The sequence below is a fragment of the Octopus bimaculoides genome, chromosome 10 (assembly GCF_046866305.1).
Source record: "Octopus bimaculoides isolate indiv1 chromosome 10, ASM4686630v1, whole genome shotgun sequence".
Classification (NCBI taxonomy): Eukaryota; Metazoa; Mollusca; class Cephalopoda; order Octopoda; family Octopodidae; genus Octopus; species Octopus bimaculoides.
This window is the reverse complement of record NC_142937.1, coordinates 6,518,685-6,535,536: the sequence shown is the minus strand read 5'-3', so window position 1 is coordinate 6,535,536 and position 16,852 is coordinate 6,518,685. Positions and strand designations below refer to the sequence as shown.

The window sequence follows — 16,852 nt, the reverse complement described above, 5'->3', positions numbered from 1 at the left end:
CGAACCGCTAGGTCACTCTCTTTCTCTCTCTCTCTCTCTCACTCTCTCTGTCTCTCTCTTTCTTTCTCTGTCCCCTTTTCCTTTCGGTTTCATTTTCGGTTTCATTCGGGGATTCCCCTTTTACTTTCGGTTTCATTCGGGGATTCCCCCTTTTGCTTTTGGTTTCACTTTCGGCGATTCCCCTTTTACTTTCGGTTTCATTCTGTAATTCCCCCCTTTTACTTCCAGTTTCACTTTCGGTTTCATTTGGGGATTCCCCTTTTATTTGGGGTTTCATTTTCGGTTTCATTCGCGGATTGCCTTTTTGCTTTCGGTTCCACTTTCGGTTACATTCCGGGATCCCCCACTTTTACTTTCGGTTTCATTCGGGGATTCCCCTTTTACTTCCGGTTTCACTTTCGGTGACTTGGTTTCCATGGCTGAATGCCCTTCCTAACACCAACCACCTTCTTACAGCTGTCTATAGATATTGTGATGGTGAATAGCTGACAGAGGATGACTCCTTTCCAATGCTGAAGGTAATGTCTATGTCCACATTGTATCAGCCGCTGGTAGTTTAGAGTTAAGGCCTTGATTCATAACAAAGAAGTGTGTTTATATATGTAATGAGACTACTATACACAGCAAAACAACTTTTTTTTTTATTGGTCAATATGATGAATAAAAACCAATTAAAGAAAGATTTATTTCTGTAATATATATAATTTGATTCAATATTAATTCAAAATAAAATACAAGATGTTTTGAGTACAAGATTATTGTTTACGGTTATAATTACAGTCTTAAAAGATATCTTTTTCTGAATATAATGTAACGGCACAAAGAAATCAATAAAATATTCTGCTTGCAAAGCTTCTCACACAAAAATAAAATAGAATAAATATAAAATAAACGTCAATATTTTTTCTTATTCAAAGCAGCTAGACCGCTTGCAGTAATTGTCCCATATGCCTGAGAATAACTGCCGAAAGTATACTTGGCTACACCAACAGAAGGGTTGTTCATAATATTGTTAAACTGACGCCGACCATATGCAGGCCTGGGTGGAATGCTTTTTGCTGATTCTGGTCGAGGGTTGTTCTACAAAAACAAAAACAAAAAATGCTTTTATGTATATATATATATATATAAAAGTCAGTAAATGGTGGGGTTGTGTTAACCGCACGTGGAGAAATAATAGGAAAATAAAAAATAAAAAATAATAATAATAATAAGGCAGAATGCTAAACTGAGAGCATATTTTAATATAGATGTGTATAAGGAAGATTAAAAAGGATTTCTAACCGGCTTTCTTTTCCTGACAATTGGAGATTTCTGCGGGACAACCTGTTGAAAGCCACCGACCAGATTTGTGGGTGGTGTAAGGTCCCCTCCCGACCCAGAGTAACGTGGTGGTGAAACAAGGAGGTAGACAGGGCTATTAGACAAAAGAAACAGGCTTGGAAGGACTAGAAGAACGGTGGTAGCAGGGAATTGTACTAATGTGCCAGAAGGGAGGCTAGGCGACAGGTTTATTTAGCCAGAGGGGAAGCAGATAAGAAAAGATTTGCCAATGTTCTGCGCCGTGAGGACCAAAGACTCGAGGTATTTCGTGTTGCAAGACAGTGTAGGAGAGAGAATAGTGATGTCGTAGGAGAGAAATGTGTTCGCATGGATGATGGTACGCTTGCACTAAATGTGGATGCAAAGAAAGAGGTCTGGAGATGCCACTACGATAGATTGCTTAATAAAGAGAATGAATGGAAGGAAGAGAGTCTGCCGTATGTCGACCCAATAGAGGGACCAGCTATCCGAGTTGATAGTACCAGGGTAGATAAAGCAATTAAGAGTATGAAGACCGGGAAAGCCCCCGGCCCATCAGGAATCACTGCAGAGATGCTCAAAATATCTGGCAGTGTTGGCTATAGCCTAGTCACCCATATTACGAACCAGGTGATACACGAAGGAGTCATACCCAATGACTGGTGTAGCAGCACCATAGTAAACTGCTACAAAGGTAAAGGTGACGCTTTAGATACAAATAATTACAGAGGCATCAAGCTGTTAGATCAGGTTATGAAAGTTACAGAGAGGGTCATAGCCCAACTAATTAGGGAGCGAATCAATTTAGATGAGATGCAGTTTGGGTTCGTGCCAGGTAAAAGCACTACTGATGCCTTATTTCTAGTGAGACAGCTGCAGGAGAAATACCTAGCTAAGGATAAACCTCTGTACCTGGCTTTCGTTGACATGGAGAAAGCCTTTGACAGGGTCCCCCGATCCCTTATCTGGTGGTCAATGAGGAAACTTGGGATAGAAGAATGGTTAGTGAGAGCTGTGCGAGCCATGTACAGAGATGCTGCCAGTAAGGTGAGGGTTGGAAATGAGTACAGCAATGAATTCCGGGTAGAGGTAGGGGTCCACCAAGGTTCCGTCCTCAGCCCCCTATTATTTACCATAGTCCTCCAGGCAATCACAGAGGAGTTCAAGACAGGTTGCCCCTGGGAGCTCCTCTATGCTGATGACCTTGCCCTAATTGCGGAGTCACTATCAGAACTAGAGGAGAAGTTTCAGGTGTGGAAGCAAGGTCTAGAATTGAAGGGCCTTAGAGTCAACCTAGCTAAAACCAAAATCCTAATAAGTAGGAAGGTAGATAAAACACAAACCCCTTCAGGTAGATGGCCCTGCTCAGTATGTAGAAAAGGAGTAGGTAGTAACTCTATAAGATGTACCCGGTGCAAGCTATGGACACATAAGAGGTGCAGCAACATCAAAGGCAGGTTAACTAGCAAGTTAGTTTTTGTTTGTGGCAGATGTTCAGGTGCAATAAAGACTGCAAACAAACAGGAAACAACTTCTATCTCATTCCAGGGTGAAAAACTAGAGGTAGTCGATAGCTTCCGCTATCTGGGCGACCAAGTTAGTAGTGGGGGTGGGTGCGCTGAAAGTGTAGCTGCTAGAATAAGAATAGCCTGGGCAAAGTTTAGAGAGCTCTTACCCCTGCTGGCGACAAAGGGACTCTCACTCAGAGTAAAAGGCAGACTATATGACGCATGCGTACGAACAGCCATGCTACATGGCAGTGAAACATGGGCTGTAACTGCTGAGGACATACGTAAGCTCGCAAGAAATGAAGCCAGTATGCTTCGTTGGATGTGTAATGTCAATGTGAATACCCGTCAGAGTGTAAGTATCTTGAGAGAAAAGCTGAACATTGGAAGCATCAGTTGTGGTGTGCAAGAGAGACGATTGCGCTGGTATGGACATGTGGTGAGAATGGATGAGGATAGCTGCGTCAAAAAGTGCCACACCCTAACAGTTGAGGGAACCCGTGGAAGAGGTAGGCCCAGGAAGACCTGGGCTGAGGTGGTGAGGCAAGACCTTCGTACATTGGGCCTCACCGAGGCGATGACTACTGACCGAGACCTTTGGAAATGTGCTGTGCGTGAGAAGACCCGGCAAGCCAAGTAAGATCGTTGCCAGTGTCCCTGGACTGGCTCTTGTGCGGGTGGCACATGAGATGCACCATTTTGAGCGTGGCCGTTGCCAGTACCGCCTGACTGGCTCCCGTAGGATTTTCGAGTGAGATCGTTGCCAGTGCCCCTGGACTGGCTTGTGCGGGTGGCACATAAAAGACACCATTTCGAGCGTGGCCGTTTTCGTGCGGGTGACACTACACTCTCTGAGTGGTTGGTGTTAGGAAGGGCATCCAGCTGTAGAAACTCTGCCAAATTAGATTGGAGCCTGGTGTTGCCATCCGGTTTCACCAGTCCTCAGTCAAATCGTCCAACCCATGCTAGCATGGAAAGCGGACGTTAAACGATGATGATGATGATGATGATATATATATATATATATAACGTCACCCTTTCAAAGCCTAGCCAGGCTCATGGGCCCGGTTTCCCAGTTTTTATGGCGTATGTGTTCCCCCCAGCTGGACGGGATGCTAGTCCATCGCAGCGTTACTCAAGAAACAGGAAGAAAGAATGAGAGAAAATTGGGGCGAAAGAGTAAAACAGAGGTTGCCACGACCCCCTGCCAGAGCCTCGTGGAGCTTAGGTGTTTTCGCTCAATAAGCACTCACAACGCCCGGTCTGGGAATCGAAACCGCGATCCTCGAACCACAAGTCCACTGCCCTAACCACTGGGCCATTGCGCCTCCACTATATACATATGTATAACTATTCAAATCAAATAAATGAACAATTTATGTCCCCATAACTTAACGATTCAACAAAAGAGATTGATAGAATAAGTACTAAGCTTAAAAAAGAAAAGAATGCTGAGGTCGATTCATTTGACTAAAAGTTTCTCAAGCTGGTGCCCCAGTGTGGCCACAATCTAAAGACTGAAACAAGTTAAAAATAAATGACTTAAAAAAAAAAAAGGTGCAATAAAAGAAAGAAAGAAAGAAAGTGTCACAAACCAAAGGGGAAGATGTGAGGCAAAGTGAAGTTTTATCTCGTGTAATTGTGGGATTACAAGTTTGAATCATTGCTGTTATAGAACTGGTTCTGTGATGGTTTCCGACGGGAGCTGAGATGTTGTGGCTTACAGCTGTGTCAGCATCAAAAGTTTGCTGAAATGTACAAAGTGAAAAGTTTAGTCACAAAAAGTGTCACCGTGTTTTGTAACAAGCTTCAAAAAAACATGTGTGTATATATGTGTGTGTGTGTGTGTGTGTGTGTGTGTGTGTGTGCGTGTGAAGGTGCATGGCTCAGTGGTTAGAGTGTCGAGCTTACAATCGTGAGGTTGTGAGTTCGAATCCCGGACCGGGCTGCGTGTTGTGTTCTTGAGCAAGACACTTTGTTTCACGTTGCTCCAGTTCACTCAACTGTAGAAATGAGTTGCGACGTCACTGGTGCCAAGCTGTAGTGGCCTTTGCTTTCCCCTTGGATAACAATGGTGCCGTGGAGAGGGTAGGGCGGTATGCATGGGCGACTGCTGGTCTTCCATAAACAACCTTGCCCGGACTTGTGCCTGGAAGGGAAACTTTCTAGGTGCAATCCGATGGTCAGCCATGACCGAAGGGGGTCTCAGCATTCAGCATATATATATATATATATATATATAATATATATATATATATATATATATATATATATATATATATATATATATATGTCTCTTAAAAGATAGAGCTCAAAATCAATGCATTGAAGATACTTTATATATATATATATATAAACGACTCTCCCATTGAAGACGATGTATGAGCGTTCAGCTTTAGCCAAACGACCAGCACAAATGATTTGTTTATAGTAATCAAATGCTTGTGCCACACATTAGCTCGCTCCCTCCATCAAATCGACATTGTCTGATCAGCTGCACTGTCTGAACACGTGTATCACACGTCAGGTGTCGAAATGATCACGGAGCAAAATGAGATGAAGTGTTTTGCTCAAGAACACAACGTACCACCCAGTCTAGGAACTGAAATCATGATCTTGCAATCATAAGTCCAACACCCTAACCACTAAGCCATGTGCCCTCACACACACACACACACACACATATGATATATAGTTATTTTTTTTTTTGTTTCTGTGTGTGTGTTTCTGTGTCTTTCAACATACAGACAAGGCAACACAGACTTCGTAAAAATAACGATATGTAAGTATACATATATATGATATATAATTTATAATCTTATTGTCTTATCTTGTTTTCTGTTACTAATATTCATAAAGAAAGTCAATCTAAACATTATTGGCACAATTTTTGAAGGTACATGCATGATTTAGAAATATTTTCATCCAGCAACATGGCAACAGATTTGAACTAAGATATATAAAAGTCGGTTGTCAACATTTGAGGATTCTCAAATTATTCTGCTATTTTTTCAGAAAAAAAAAGAAACACTCAACAACCTGACCTAGAGAAGGGTTGCATCAACAAGTCAGTTCAATAAAGGACCCTGATGAAATGTTAGAATGAACTTTACGTCTGGACATTCTTTTATAGGTACTATAAGCTTAACCAATGCTTGATTGAGAGAGAGATTCCAATGACAGATACAGTAAAAAAAAAAAGCATTTACAATGTTGACAGCTATAAGCAATTTAGCATTAAAATTACAAGTGATTTGTATATCAATGCAAGTGCGTGCGCGCGTGTTGATATAGTCTAAGGGAGGTAATTCAGTGAATTTAATTTGGGGCAACTCTCTCAACTAAGTTTTATATAGTCTACGATACTTATAAAAGAACGTTATTTAAATTGCAATATCAGTTATTGTGGAAAGCAGAAATGCAAAATTCTGACTAACACTAGAGGGAAATCTAAACTTCTAAAACATTCATAAACTCTGCAATAGATATATAAACATTATTATTTCTAAATCTTTCAACGAGAAATACAGTAACAGTATCTTAAAGTAAAGCTTATTTGCCAATATAATGTGGCAGTCCCGGTTGGGATGAATGTTACTGTTGTTTAGCCCCAGGAAACATCGTCTTCAGCTGGCTATACAACACACTATGTCCTTATATTTTCAAACAGGGGAGTTTAGCGTCTCCACCCCAGTACAGAGCAATGTATGTGGACTGCGGTTTGAGAGTTATTTCTCTTCTTTGGCACAGAATAATCACTCGACTGAGGGTGGCGCTGCCAAAATCTCCGTTCGAAAATATATGGTTTTCGAAGTGATACATAATCACTGATCTACTAAACAGAAACATGCAGTAACAGTACCTTAAAGTAAAGATTATTTGCCAATATAACATGGCAGAACCGGTTGGGATGAATGCTACTGTAGGTTAACCCCAGATAAACATCGTCTTCAGCTGGCTACACGACACACTATTTGTGTCCTTATATTTTCGAACAATAGATCAGTGGTTATGTATCACTTTGAAAACTATATATTTTCGAACGGAGATTTTGGCAGCACCACCCTCAGATGAGTGATTTTACTCTAATCTGTATTTCGAGCAGACAACTGATGAAGGGTCATTCTTTGTGTTGTTTGTCTTGTTTTCCATTTGTTTCTTTCATTGCTCGCAAAAAAAAGTTCATTTTCCATGTCTTCGTACTTCGTATTTTTTGTTGTTTACGTTTTGTGACATCCTGTGTCCACATATGCATATGTATATACATATATACGTAAGTATGTATACGTATGTATATATGCATATATATATATATATATATTATTTATATTATTATTATATATATATATATACATATATACGTATGTTTGTATGCATCCTCATTCTTAGTTTTCGTTTTCATTTGTATGTATGTATGTATGTACTTCATAAGTGAGATCCAAATATTCTCTGTATAGAATATACTTAGTAGTACTCATGGTATTTAAACTTGAGTGGGTATAGAGGTAAATGCAGGGGTAAGCGAATCAGACAGATCAATATATAAAGTGTATTGAATATGTGAAATACAAAAAATGTATATCTGTATACAAATAAAAAGGCCCAACTTACACAGTACAAACGATATAGAGAATTAAACTCCTTTAATTTTCTATATCATTCGTACTCTTATGATATAGGTGACATATTCAGTGATAATTGCCGCAAAGCCTGCATCAAATATCACATCTTTATGGTTTACCTGAATCCCTCTTCTTTCTATTCATCAGGTATTTCCTAAGAATATCCTTCAAAGTGAGAGCTAATGTCCTGGTTGTTAACAAGGATAGACTGCTCTGGTTATCAATATTGTTGTTACTTTGAAGCTATATGAAAATATAGACATGCAAGATCTTTTACTGGTACGTAAGCAGCCTCACTTCTCAGCACCTGTTGCTATAGAGTTGTGAAACTTCATTAGGTGTATATCCTTAGTCACCTGTGTGTATACATGCTTATACATGAAGTCAGAATAGTCATTATATGCTTTCTTTCTCAGATAACTTTGAAGAAAAGCTAATAAAGATTCTGAAAGTGAAAGGCTAGTGTTTATCTGAAATTCCAGTGATGATATAGTTCTGATTAGCGACTGAAAAGAATTATATTCCTGAAGTATTTGTGACTGGTTGCTACTTTGTTGTTGTTCTAAGTCAACTCTATGTGAGCAGACAAATAACTGAAGACATTCTAGCAGTGACCATCCCATCTTTTATGTGTTGTTGTTCTAAGTCAACTCTATGTGAGCAGACAAATAACTGAAGACATTCTAGCAGTGACCATCCCATCTTTTATGTGTTGTTGTTCTAAGTCTTTGGTGTTGTTCTAAGTCAACTCTATGTGAGCAGACAAATAACTGAAGACATTCTAGCAGTGACCATCCCATCTTTTATGTGTTATCTGACGTATTCTTACTCTTAAAACATTAGGGTGAGAGATTTGGTTGCTATTTCTAGTGAGTACAGTGCTGGAAATAGAAAGTAGACGTTCTCTTGTTCATTTATACTTACTTTGTTTGGTTCAACAGCATGACTGGAATTTTCGAGTAGTTTAAACCTGGAAACAGGCTTGAGTTGGTTTTGTAAATGTTGGGGAGTAGTATTCTGCATATCATCTGACATTTGAGTGTGTGTCTTTACTATAAAAGTGAAATAAATAAAAAAGAGTAAATGTTTGATATGTTAAATGTAATAAAAGACTGCTCAGGGTAAAAAAACATTCATCTTACAGACATTGTTTTTCATCTGTTTCCTATAGACTACATAAAAGGGAATTTTCTGATAACTAGGGGCAGGCGTGACTGTGTGATAAGTAGCTTGCTTACCAACCACATGGCTCTGGGTTTTGTCCCACAGCATGGCACCTTGGGTGAGTGTCTTCTACTATAGCCTCAGGCCAACCAAAGCCTTGTTAGTGGATTTGGTAGACAGAAACTGAAAGAAGCCTGTCATGTATATATGTGTGTGTGTGTGTGTGTGTGTGTGTGTGTGTGTGTGTGTCTATATGTGTATGTCTGTATTTGTCCCACCACCACCTCTTAACATGGTGTGTTTACATCCTCATGACTTAGTGGTTCTGCAAAAGAAACTGATAGAATAAGTACTAGGCTTAAAAAATAAGCCTCAGGGCCGATTTGTTTGACTAAAACCCTTCAAAGCAGTGCTCCAGCATGGCCACAGTCAAATGACTGAAACAAGTAAAGGAATAAAAGAATACAGCATGCCCATGAGTAAGTTTACAAATGTGTAACACATCTATAATAAACAAAACACATCTATCCATAATATAAGTGTAGGTATACAAATGTAGAAATGCTCCCGGATGTGCATACCCAAACATACATTTATATGTCACAATACTTTGCAAACATGCTTATAATAATCTATAAGGAATGCACAAGTAATATGTAAATAAATTAGGTTCACAGATTCACACATATAAACCCAAAAATAAATACACACATACACTATCATTGTTGTTTAACATCTGTCCTCTATGTTGGCAAGGGTTGGACAGTTCGACAGGATCTGATGAGGCAGAACACTGTCTTCTTTGGTATGGTGCCTATGGTTGAATGACCAGAACCAACCTCTTTACAGAATGTACTGAGTACTTTTTAAATGACTCCAGCACTAACATGGTGTATTTGACCAAGGCCAGTGTAGATCAGAACAAGGTTAGTGTATCAGAACGAGGCTAGTGTATCAAAGCGAGGCTAGCTACATCATCGATATATTCATCTGCTGTGCAGGACGACCATAGCACCTCTGGTCACATACTACTATGCCTAAGTTATGTAGCTCTGCTACATGATCACCAAATAACTCACAAGACCAGAAACCCCTTGATTGAGTAGGGGTATAGCATTGAGGGTGACGGTTTTATACCATGTGTTGAGATGTTAGAGCATGATAGAGGGACAGGAATAGGTGTTTTGTTGTAGAGGAGATATATGGCCACCTCAGCTGGAAAGAAAAAAATGGTGGTGATGGGGTTTCAAAGTATATCGTCAAGATACAGGAAGGAAGGTGAATATAAGAGAGAATAAGAACATAGATTTGGATGGGGTGGGTAAGAGAAATGAAAGATGGTTAGAGATGGGAATAGGGGTGAATGCAGTGAATTTTGGGCATAGGTGGAAGGGTATTTAATGGTGGATATCAGTTGGGAAGGGATCAGTGAAGAAAACTGGAATGGGTCAGAATGAAGGAGGTGAAAGGTGACAATACAAAATAAGTGGGTGAGGAACAATATACTGAAAGCATAGATAGATGTGAAATAATGGCATATATGAAGTCCGTAGTATATTCAATAGACTCAATGAAGAGAATTAGAAACAGTCTGTCTTATACAGAGTTTCATGAAAATTTTTCAAAAATATTTGCTTACCCTTTTCAGAGAGACGTGATTTACTTGCAGAGAGTAGAGAATCCCTACTAACATCAGGTCCTGCAGTATATGGACAACCTACAGCTGTTAATGGAGAAAGCTGCTTTCTGTTTTCTTTATAAAACGTTCTTTCTTTTTGTAACCTCATGCTGTCAATTTTATCGTGATGTTTTGTTTGCCAAAAATTTTTCTCAACAATCATCTAAACAATGAAATGGAAATAAAATTAAACCATGAGTCATAAGGATATTAATAGGCGCAGGAGTGGTTGTGTGGAAAGTAGCTTGCTTACGAACCACATGGTTCTAGGTTCAGTCCCACTGCGTGGCACCTTGGGCAAGTCTCTTCTACTATAACCTCGAGCTGACCAAAGCCTTGTGAGTGGATTTGGTAGACGGAAACTGAAAGAAGCCCGTCGTATATATGTATATATATGTATGCATTTGTACATGTTTGTGTGTTTGTGTTTGACCCCCCAACGTCGCTTGACAACCGATGGTGGTGTGTTTACATCCCCGTAACTTAGCAGTTCAGCAAAAGAGACCGATAGAATAAGTACTAGGCTTACAAAGAATAAGTCCTGGGGTCGATTTGCTCGACTGAAGGTGATGCTCCAGCATGGCCGCAGTCAAATGACTGAAACAAGTAATGGAGTAACGGAGTTATATATATATATATATATATATATATATATATATATATATATATATATATATATTATGTATATATCTATGTGCATGTGTCTTTGTGTCTGTGTTTGTCCCCTCCATCACTGCTTGACAACCAGTGTTGGTGAGTTTGTGTCCTCATAACTTAGTGGTTCAGCAAAAGAGACCAATAGAATAAGTACCACTTCTTAAAAAAGAAGTACTAGGGTTGATCCATTTGACTAAAAATTCAAGGTAGCCGCAGTCTAGTGACTGAAACAAGTAAAAAATAAAAGAGAAAAGATAAACATTAGTAAAACATAAGAGGATACTTTTTAATTGTTTCCAGGGAGGAAATGCATCACCCAAAATGTAGCTTGGCTACTGTAGTTGAGGACAGAGCTCCACGGTGTAGTGTTTCTGCGAGTGATGGCTACAAATTATGTTTATTGTAACTATTAGAAAAATAATATTGTAGTGTAAAATTAAGAGGTAAGTGCAATAGACAAGTTGTTTAAATAATTGAGCGAATTCAGGAAGTTTTAACGCACAATGTTTATTATAATAGTAATTAAGAAGGCAGAGAAGACATGACCAAAGTTCCCTTATTAATGTAGTCTATGGCTTACATCTTAATGCAACCAATGACACTTATGCTAAAAGAAGGTGTCAGCCCATAAGTATGGAGTATTTTGGCATCAGGTAAAAAGTAAATAGGTTTTGGAGTAGAAATGTTGTTGTTGTTGGCACTCCGACGCTTACGACGTCGAGGGTTCCAGTTGATCCAATCAACGGAACAGCCTGCTCGTGAAATTAACGTGGCAAGTGGCTGAGCACTCCACAGACATGTGTACCCCTAACGTAGTTCTCGGGGATATTCAGCATGACACAGTGTGACAAGGCTGACCCTTTGAATTACAGGCACAACAGAAACAGGGAGTAAGAGAAAGTTGTGGTGAAAGAGTACAGCAGGGTTCGCTACTAGCCCCTGCCAGAGCCTTGTGGGGTTTTAGGTGTTTTCGCTCAATAAACACTCACAACGCCCGGTCTTGGAATCGAAACCGCGATCCTATGACTGCGAGTCCGCTGCCCTAACCACTGGGCCATGGCGCCTCCAAGGTGGTGGGGAGTAGAAATATATTAAACATAAAGGAAAGGTTAGGTCTTCTTGTAATTTGTGGAATTTTAAAGATTTTTTTTTCAGTGAGAAGTAATAGATGATGAAGTGAGTAGTTGCTGGAGAATATTAAGCGTATGACACATGTTTTCTTTAATATGATTAAATTGTTCAAAGCGGTGAGTTGGCAGAATCATTAGCATGCCGGACAAAATATTTACCAGTATTTTCTCCATCTTTACATTCATTGCCATCATCCTTTAACGTCCATTTTCCATGCTGACATGGGTTGGACAGTCTGACAGGAGGTGGCCAGCTGAAGAACCACCCAGGCTTCATATGTCTGTTTTGGCATGGTTTCTATGGCTGGATGTCCTTCCTAACGCCAACCACTTTATAGAGTGTAACTGGGTGTTTTCCTGAAGCACTGGCACAGGTGCATTTATGTGGCACCAGTATGGGTGCTTTTTATGCGGAACTGGCACCTGCAAGTCCCCAAGATTAGAAATGCTCAGCTGGAGGAAGATACAGGAGACAAGCTTGTATGCAAGAACATGCATGGTCTTCTGCCAGATCAGATTGGAGCCTGGTGCAGCCATCTGGTTCACCAGTCCTCAGTCAAATCGTCCAACCCATGCTAGCATGGAAAGCGGACGTTAAACGATGATGATGATGATGATGATGGTGATGTGAGTCTCTGTCACCTGTCACCCCCTCTGTGAGTCCCAACGTCTGTAGATCCTTTCTGAGTTCTAATTCCATCAAGGTCAACTTTGCCTTTCATCCTTTCGGGGGGTGTCGATAAAATAAGTACTAGTTAAGTGCTAAGATCAATGTAATCGACTTAGCCCTTCCCCTGAAATTGCTGGCCTTGTGCCAAAAATTTGAAATTAATATAAGTTGTTAAATTAGAAGAGAAATTTCTAATAACAGAAGCTGGTAGTCAGAACAGTGGACAAAACAGGAAATTTCAGGGTGGTAAGTAAAGGAGATAGGTGATAGCTGTACACACATACCAAAAAGGGAAAAGGCATGAAATTCAAATGAAATAATGCTTAACAATTACCTCATATAACTTCTTTCTGTAATCTTCAACAGAGAGTTGAATTTCATCACTGAAGCATGGTACAATATCACTGTCAAGACTGATCTCTTCATGTGGTTTCCGGAATCTGGCACACAAGAAAAAAAAAATTAAACATATCTTTATATGTGCTCACATAAATGAATTCAGTAGGCATAACAATATATGTATGCACACTCACACATAAACATATACATGCATGCATACACACACACACACGTGTGTGCATGCATTCACACACACACACACACGCACATACAATCATCATCATCATCATCATTATTATTACTTGGAAGGCAGCGAGCTGGCAGAATCATTATTTTGCCCATTGCTATGTACTGAGTTCAAATTCCACCAAGGTCGACTTTACCTTTCATCCTTTCAGGGTCGATATAAAATAAGTATCATTTGAACACTGGGGTTAATGTAATCGACTCATCTCCTCCCCCAAAATTGCTGCCCTTGTGGCAAAATTTGAAACCATCATTATCATTATTACTTAACATCCACTTTTCTATGCTTGCATGGGTCAGATAGAATTCATTGAGGTAGATTTTCTATAGCCAGATACCCTTCTTACAGCCAACCCTCACCTGTTTCCAAACAAGGTATATTTCCCACCTGGCCAGACATATTTTCAAACAATATTGGAAATACACCACACTGCTTGTATGACAATGACACTCATTTACAACTATTATTCAATGTCAAGACAAGAAAACAGAAACACACACATGCATACATTAACATGGACCGAAACGAAGAAAAAGTGCTTGAGGAAAAAATCAAAGGTGATCTTATTTCACAGGATGTTAGGCATGAATTTCTGGATGATGTAAGAGTCATCAGCCTAAAGACGGTCTTTGACAGGGTCTTATGCCATATAACCTGATGACCACTAATGAATATAAGAACAGATGAATGGCTTATGAAGGTGGCATGCAAGCCATGTACAGAAGTGCAGCCGACAAGAAGAGAATTAGTAATGAATATTTCAAATTTGGCATGAAGGCAGGGATCCATCGGGATTCAGTTCCCAGCTCGCAACTACTTGTCATAATCCATAACAGAGGAATTTTACATTAGTTGTCCATGGGAACTTCTTTATGCAGATGAATTAGTCCTAATAGCTGAATCTGTAGTAGAAATAGAAAAGAAATAAAACTGTAGAAGCACAAGCAGTCAGCGCCATATTGGGAGAGCCCTTGTAGCGGCACAAGCAGTCAGCGCCATATTGGGTGAGATCTCGCGGCAGCCATTGCCATCTCTGAGACTGATTTTCTGTACAACTTGATTAATTATACAGGTGACTAGGCCATATCCTATTCCATAACGTATTTTAAGCATCTCAGTTAAATTCCTGGTGGACCAGGGGCTTTCCCTGCTTTCATATCCTTAATTATTTTACATCTATCATACTACTGTCAACATGTGAAGGCGCATGGCTCAGTGGTTAGCGCGTCGAGTTTACGATCGCAAGGTTGTGAGTTCAAATCCCGGACCAGGCTGCGTGTTGTGTTCTTGAGCATGTTGTATTTTTTATTTCACGTTGCTCCAGTTCACTCAGCTGTAGAAATGAGTTACGACGTCACAGGTGCCAAGCTGTGTCAGCCTTTGCCTTTCCCTTGGATAACATCAGTGGCGTGGAGAGGGGAGGCCGGTATGCATGGGCGACTGCTGGTCTTCCATAAACAACCTTGCCCGGGCTTGTGCCTTGGAGGGTAACTTTCTCGGTGCAATCCCATGGTCAGCCATGACCGAAGGGGGGGTCTCAGCAGCTCAGTATCATACTACTGTCAACTACAATAGCTGGTCCCTCTGTTGGGTCAACATTGAAAAGACTCTCTTTCACTCATGTATTCTCCATATTTAGTAGCCTTTCTTAGTAACACTATGTGTGTGTGTGTGTGTGTGTGTGTGTGTGTGTGTGTGTGTGTGTGTGTGTGTGTGCACATGTGTATACACACATATTATACACACACACTCTAAGATGTCTAATTCAAAATAAATACATTTCATATTTAGTCCAGATCTGTGAGCTACAAGTTCCATGAATCAACCTTTTAACAGAATGTCATAAAGCTAAATATTTACCATCAGATTGGTCAGAGACCGTGAATTTATTTTAAAAATCAAGCATATCACCAAGAAACTATTCCCTCATTCACTAGAAACTATGCATATATACAGATAGAACATGTTTTTGTTTTTTTTGTGCTTATAAAAAAAATGAACTATAAAATATAATATGCATACATTGCTGAAGGGACAGAACTCTACGGTTGTAGAGTTATCTCCTTTGGCTTGTCTTAAAATGTATACATCCATGTGCACATACACATATGCCAACATATTCAAATATATATACTGGTTTCAAATTTTGGCAACAAGGCCAACAGTTTCAGGAGTGGGGATAAGTCAATTATATCAACCCCAGTATTCAACTGGTACTTATTTTATTGACCTCTAAAGGATGAAAGGCAAAGTCAACCCCAGCAGCATTTGAACCCAGAACATAAAGATAGAGCTGCACCAAGTCTGATTTGGCTTGGTTTCTATGGTTGGATGCGCTTCCCAATGCCAACCACTTTACAGAGTGTGCTGGGTGCTTTTAACGTGGCACTGCACGAGCGCTTCTACATGGCACCAGCACAAGTGCTTTTTACATAACACTGGCACAAGTGCTTTTTAAGCGGCACTGGCACAGGGCTCTTGCAATGACCTTAACACTTCTGCTGTGGAGGATGGGTCTTCTTGTGCACAGTAAGGTGCCAGGTATCTCAGTCCTTTGTCATCCAGAGGTCATCATTCAGTACCTCATCTCAGCTTTACATGGGTTTCCCTCTTCCATGTGTTCCATCAACTTTGGGAGATTGATACTTCGGATCTATTTTAAAACGGGGGCCACATTTTTCATTAATGTTTTACGTAGTGTTTTTGGTACGGAAAGACTTTCAAACTTCGTATACTTATCTATTTTGTGTTATAGAACAGAAAAATATTTTTGTATTCGAATTTATTTCATGTAAAAAATTGTCTTATTTCGATAATTTCAACCAATCACTGACAAGTATTCAGTTGTTTATATTTACTCCTTTGGCTGATTAAGCGATGTAAAGCGTATTTAATCTCCATACCTTCGTTTTATTTGCTTTTTTCATTTTAAATTTGCTTTAACCCTAACCCTAACCCTAACCCTAACCCTAACCCTAACCATAGGGTTAGGGTTAGGGTTAGGGTTAATTGTTTCAGAATCGTTTGTTTATGTAGTCGGCACTTAATGTATATCGGCTGAATGGACGTCAGTAATTGGTTGAAATTACAGAAATACGACAACTTAAACATGGAATAACTTGTGGATTTCTTTTTTTTTTTAAGAAGACTAAGAGAAAAAGATGTTTTATATGACACATTCTACCAGTGTTCCAAGTTTCAAAGTGTTTCGTTAATGAAAAATGTGGCCCCCATTTTAAAAAAGATCCGATACTTCTTTATGGAGCTGTCAGCATCCATCTGCATCACATGACCAAACCGGCGCAGCCAAAAAGCTTTCTTTAATAAATTTCAATTACATGTTTTAATGGTTTTCTTTCTTGTGTGTATGTGCGTGTGTGTGTTACATCATTTTTCAAGTTAAGTCTTGGAGCCAATTATCAACATAAGTACAGGTACGTTTGTATTTTATTTTTTTCTTTTGTATTCTCTTTCTATGTTATTTTCATAACAGCAAAGGTGTTTTCTGTTCTTTCAGATATTCTGCTCTGAATAT

The 16,852-nt window shown here is 39.6% G+C and overlaps 1 protein-coding gene across 1 annotated transcript in view; it reads right to left on the bottom strand.

Annotated features, from left to right (window-relative positions):
• Nucleotides 1-682: 682 nt before the first annotated feature.
• LOC106881387 (extracellular signal-regulated kinase 2) overlaps nt 683-16,852 on the bottom strand; it is a 45,335-nt gene continuing 29,165 nt past the window's right edge. Inside the window, exons 9-13 of the mRNA XM_089358344.1 lie at nt 13,066-13,171; nt 10,236-10,437; nt 8,357-8,484; nt 4,406-4,558; nt 683-1,080 (exon numbers count right to left, since the gene is read on the bottom strand). Of these exons, the coding sequence (XP_089214470.1) occupies nt 895-1,080; nt 4,406-4,558; nt 8,357-8,484; nt 10,236-10,437; nt 13,066-13,171 (775 nt within the window). The 3' untranslated portion in view covers nt 683-894. The remainder of the gene's footprint in view (nt 1,081-4,405; nt 4,559-8,356; nt 8,485-10,235; nt 10,438-13,065; nt 13,172-16,852) is intronic.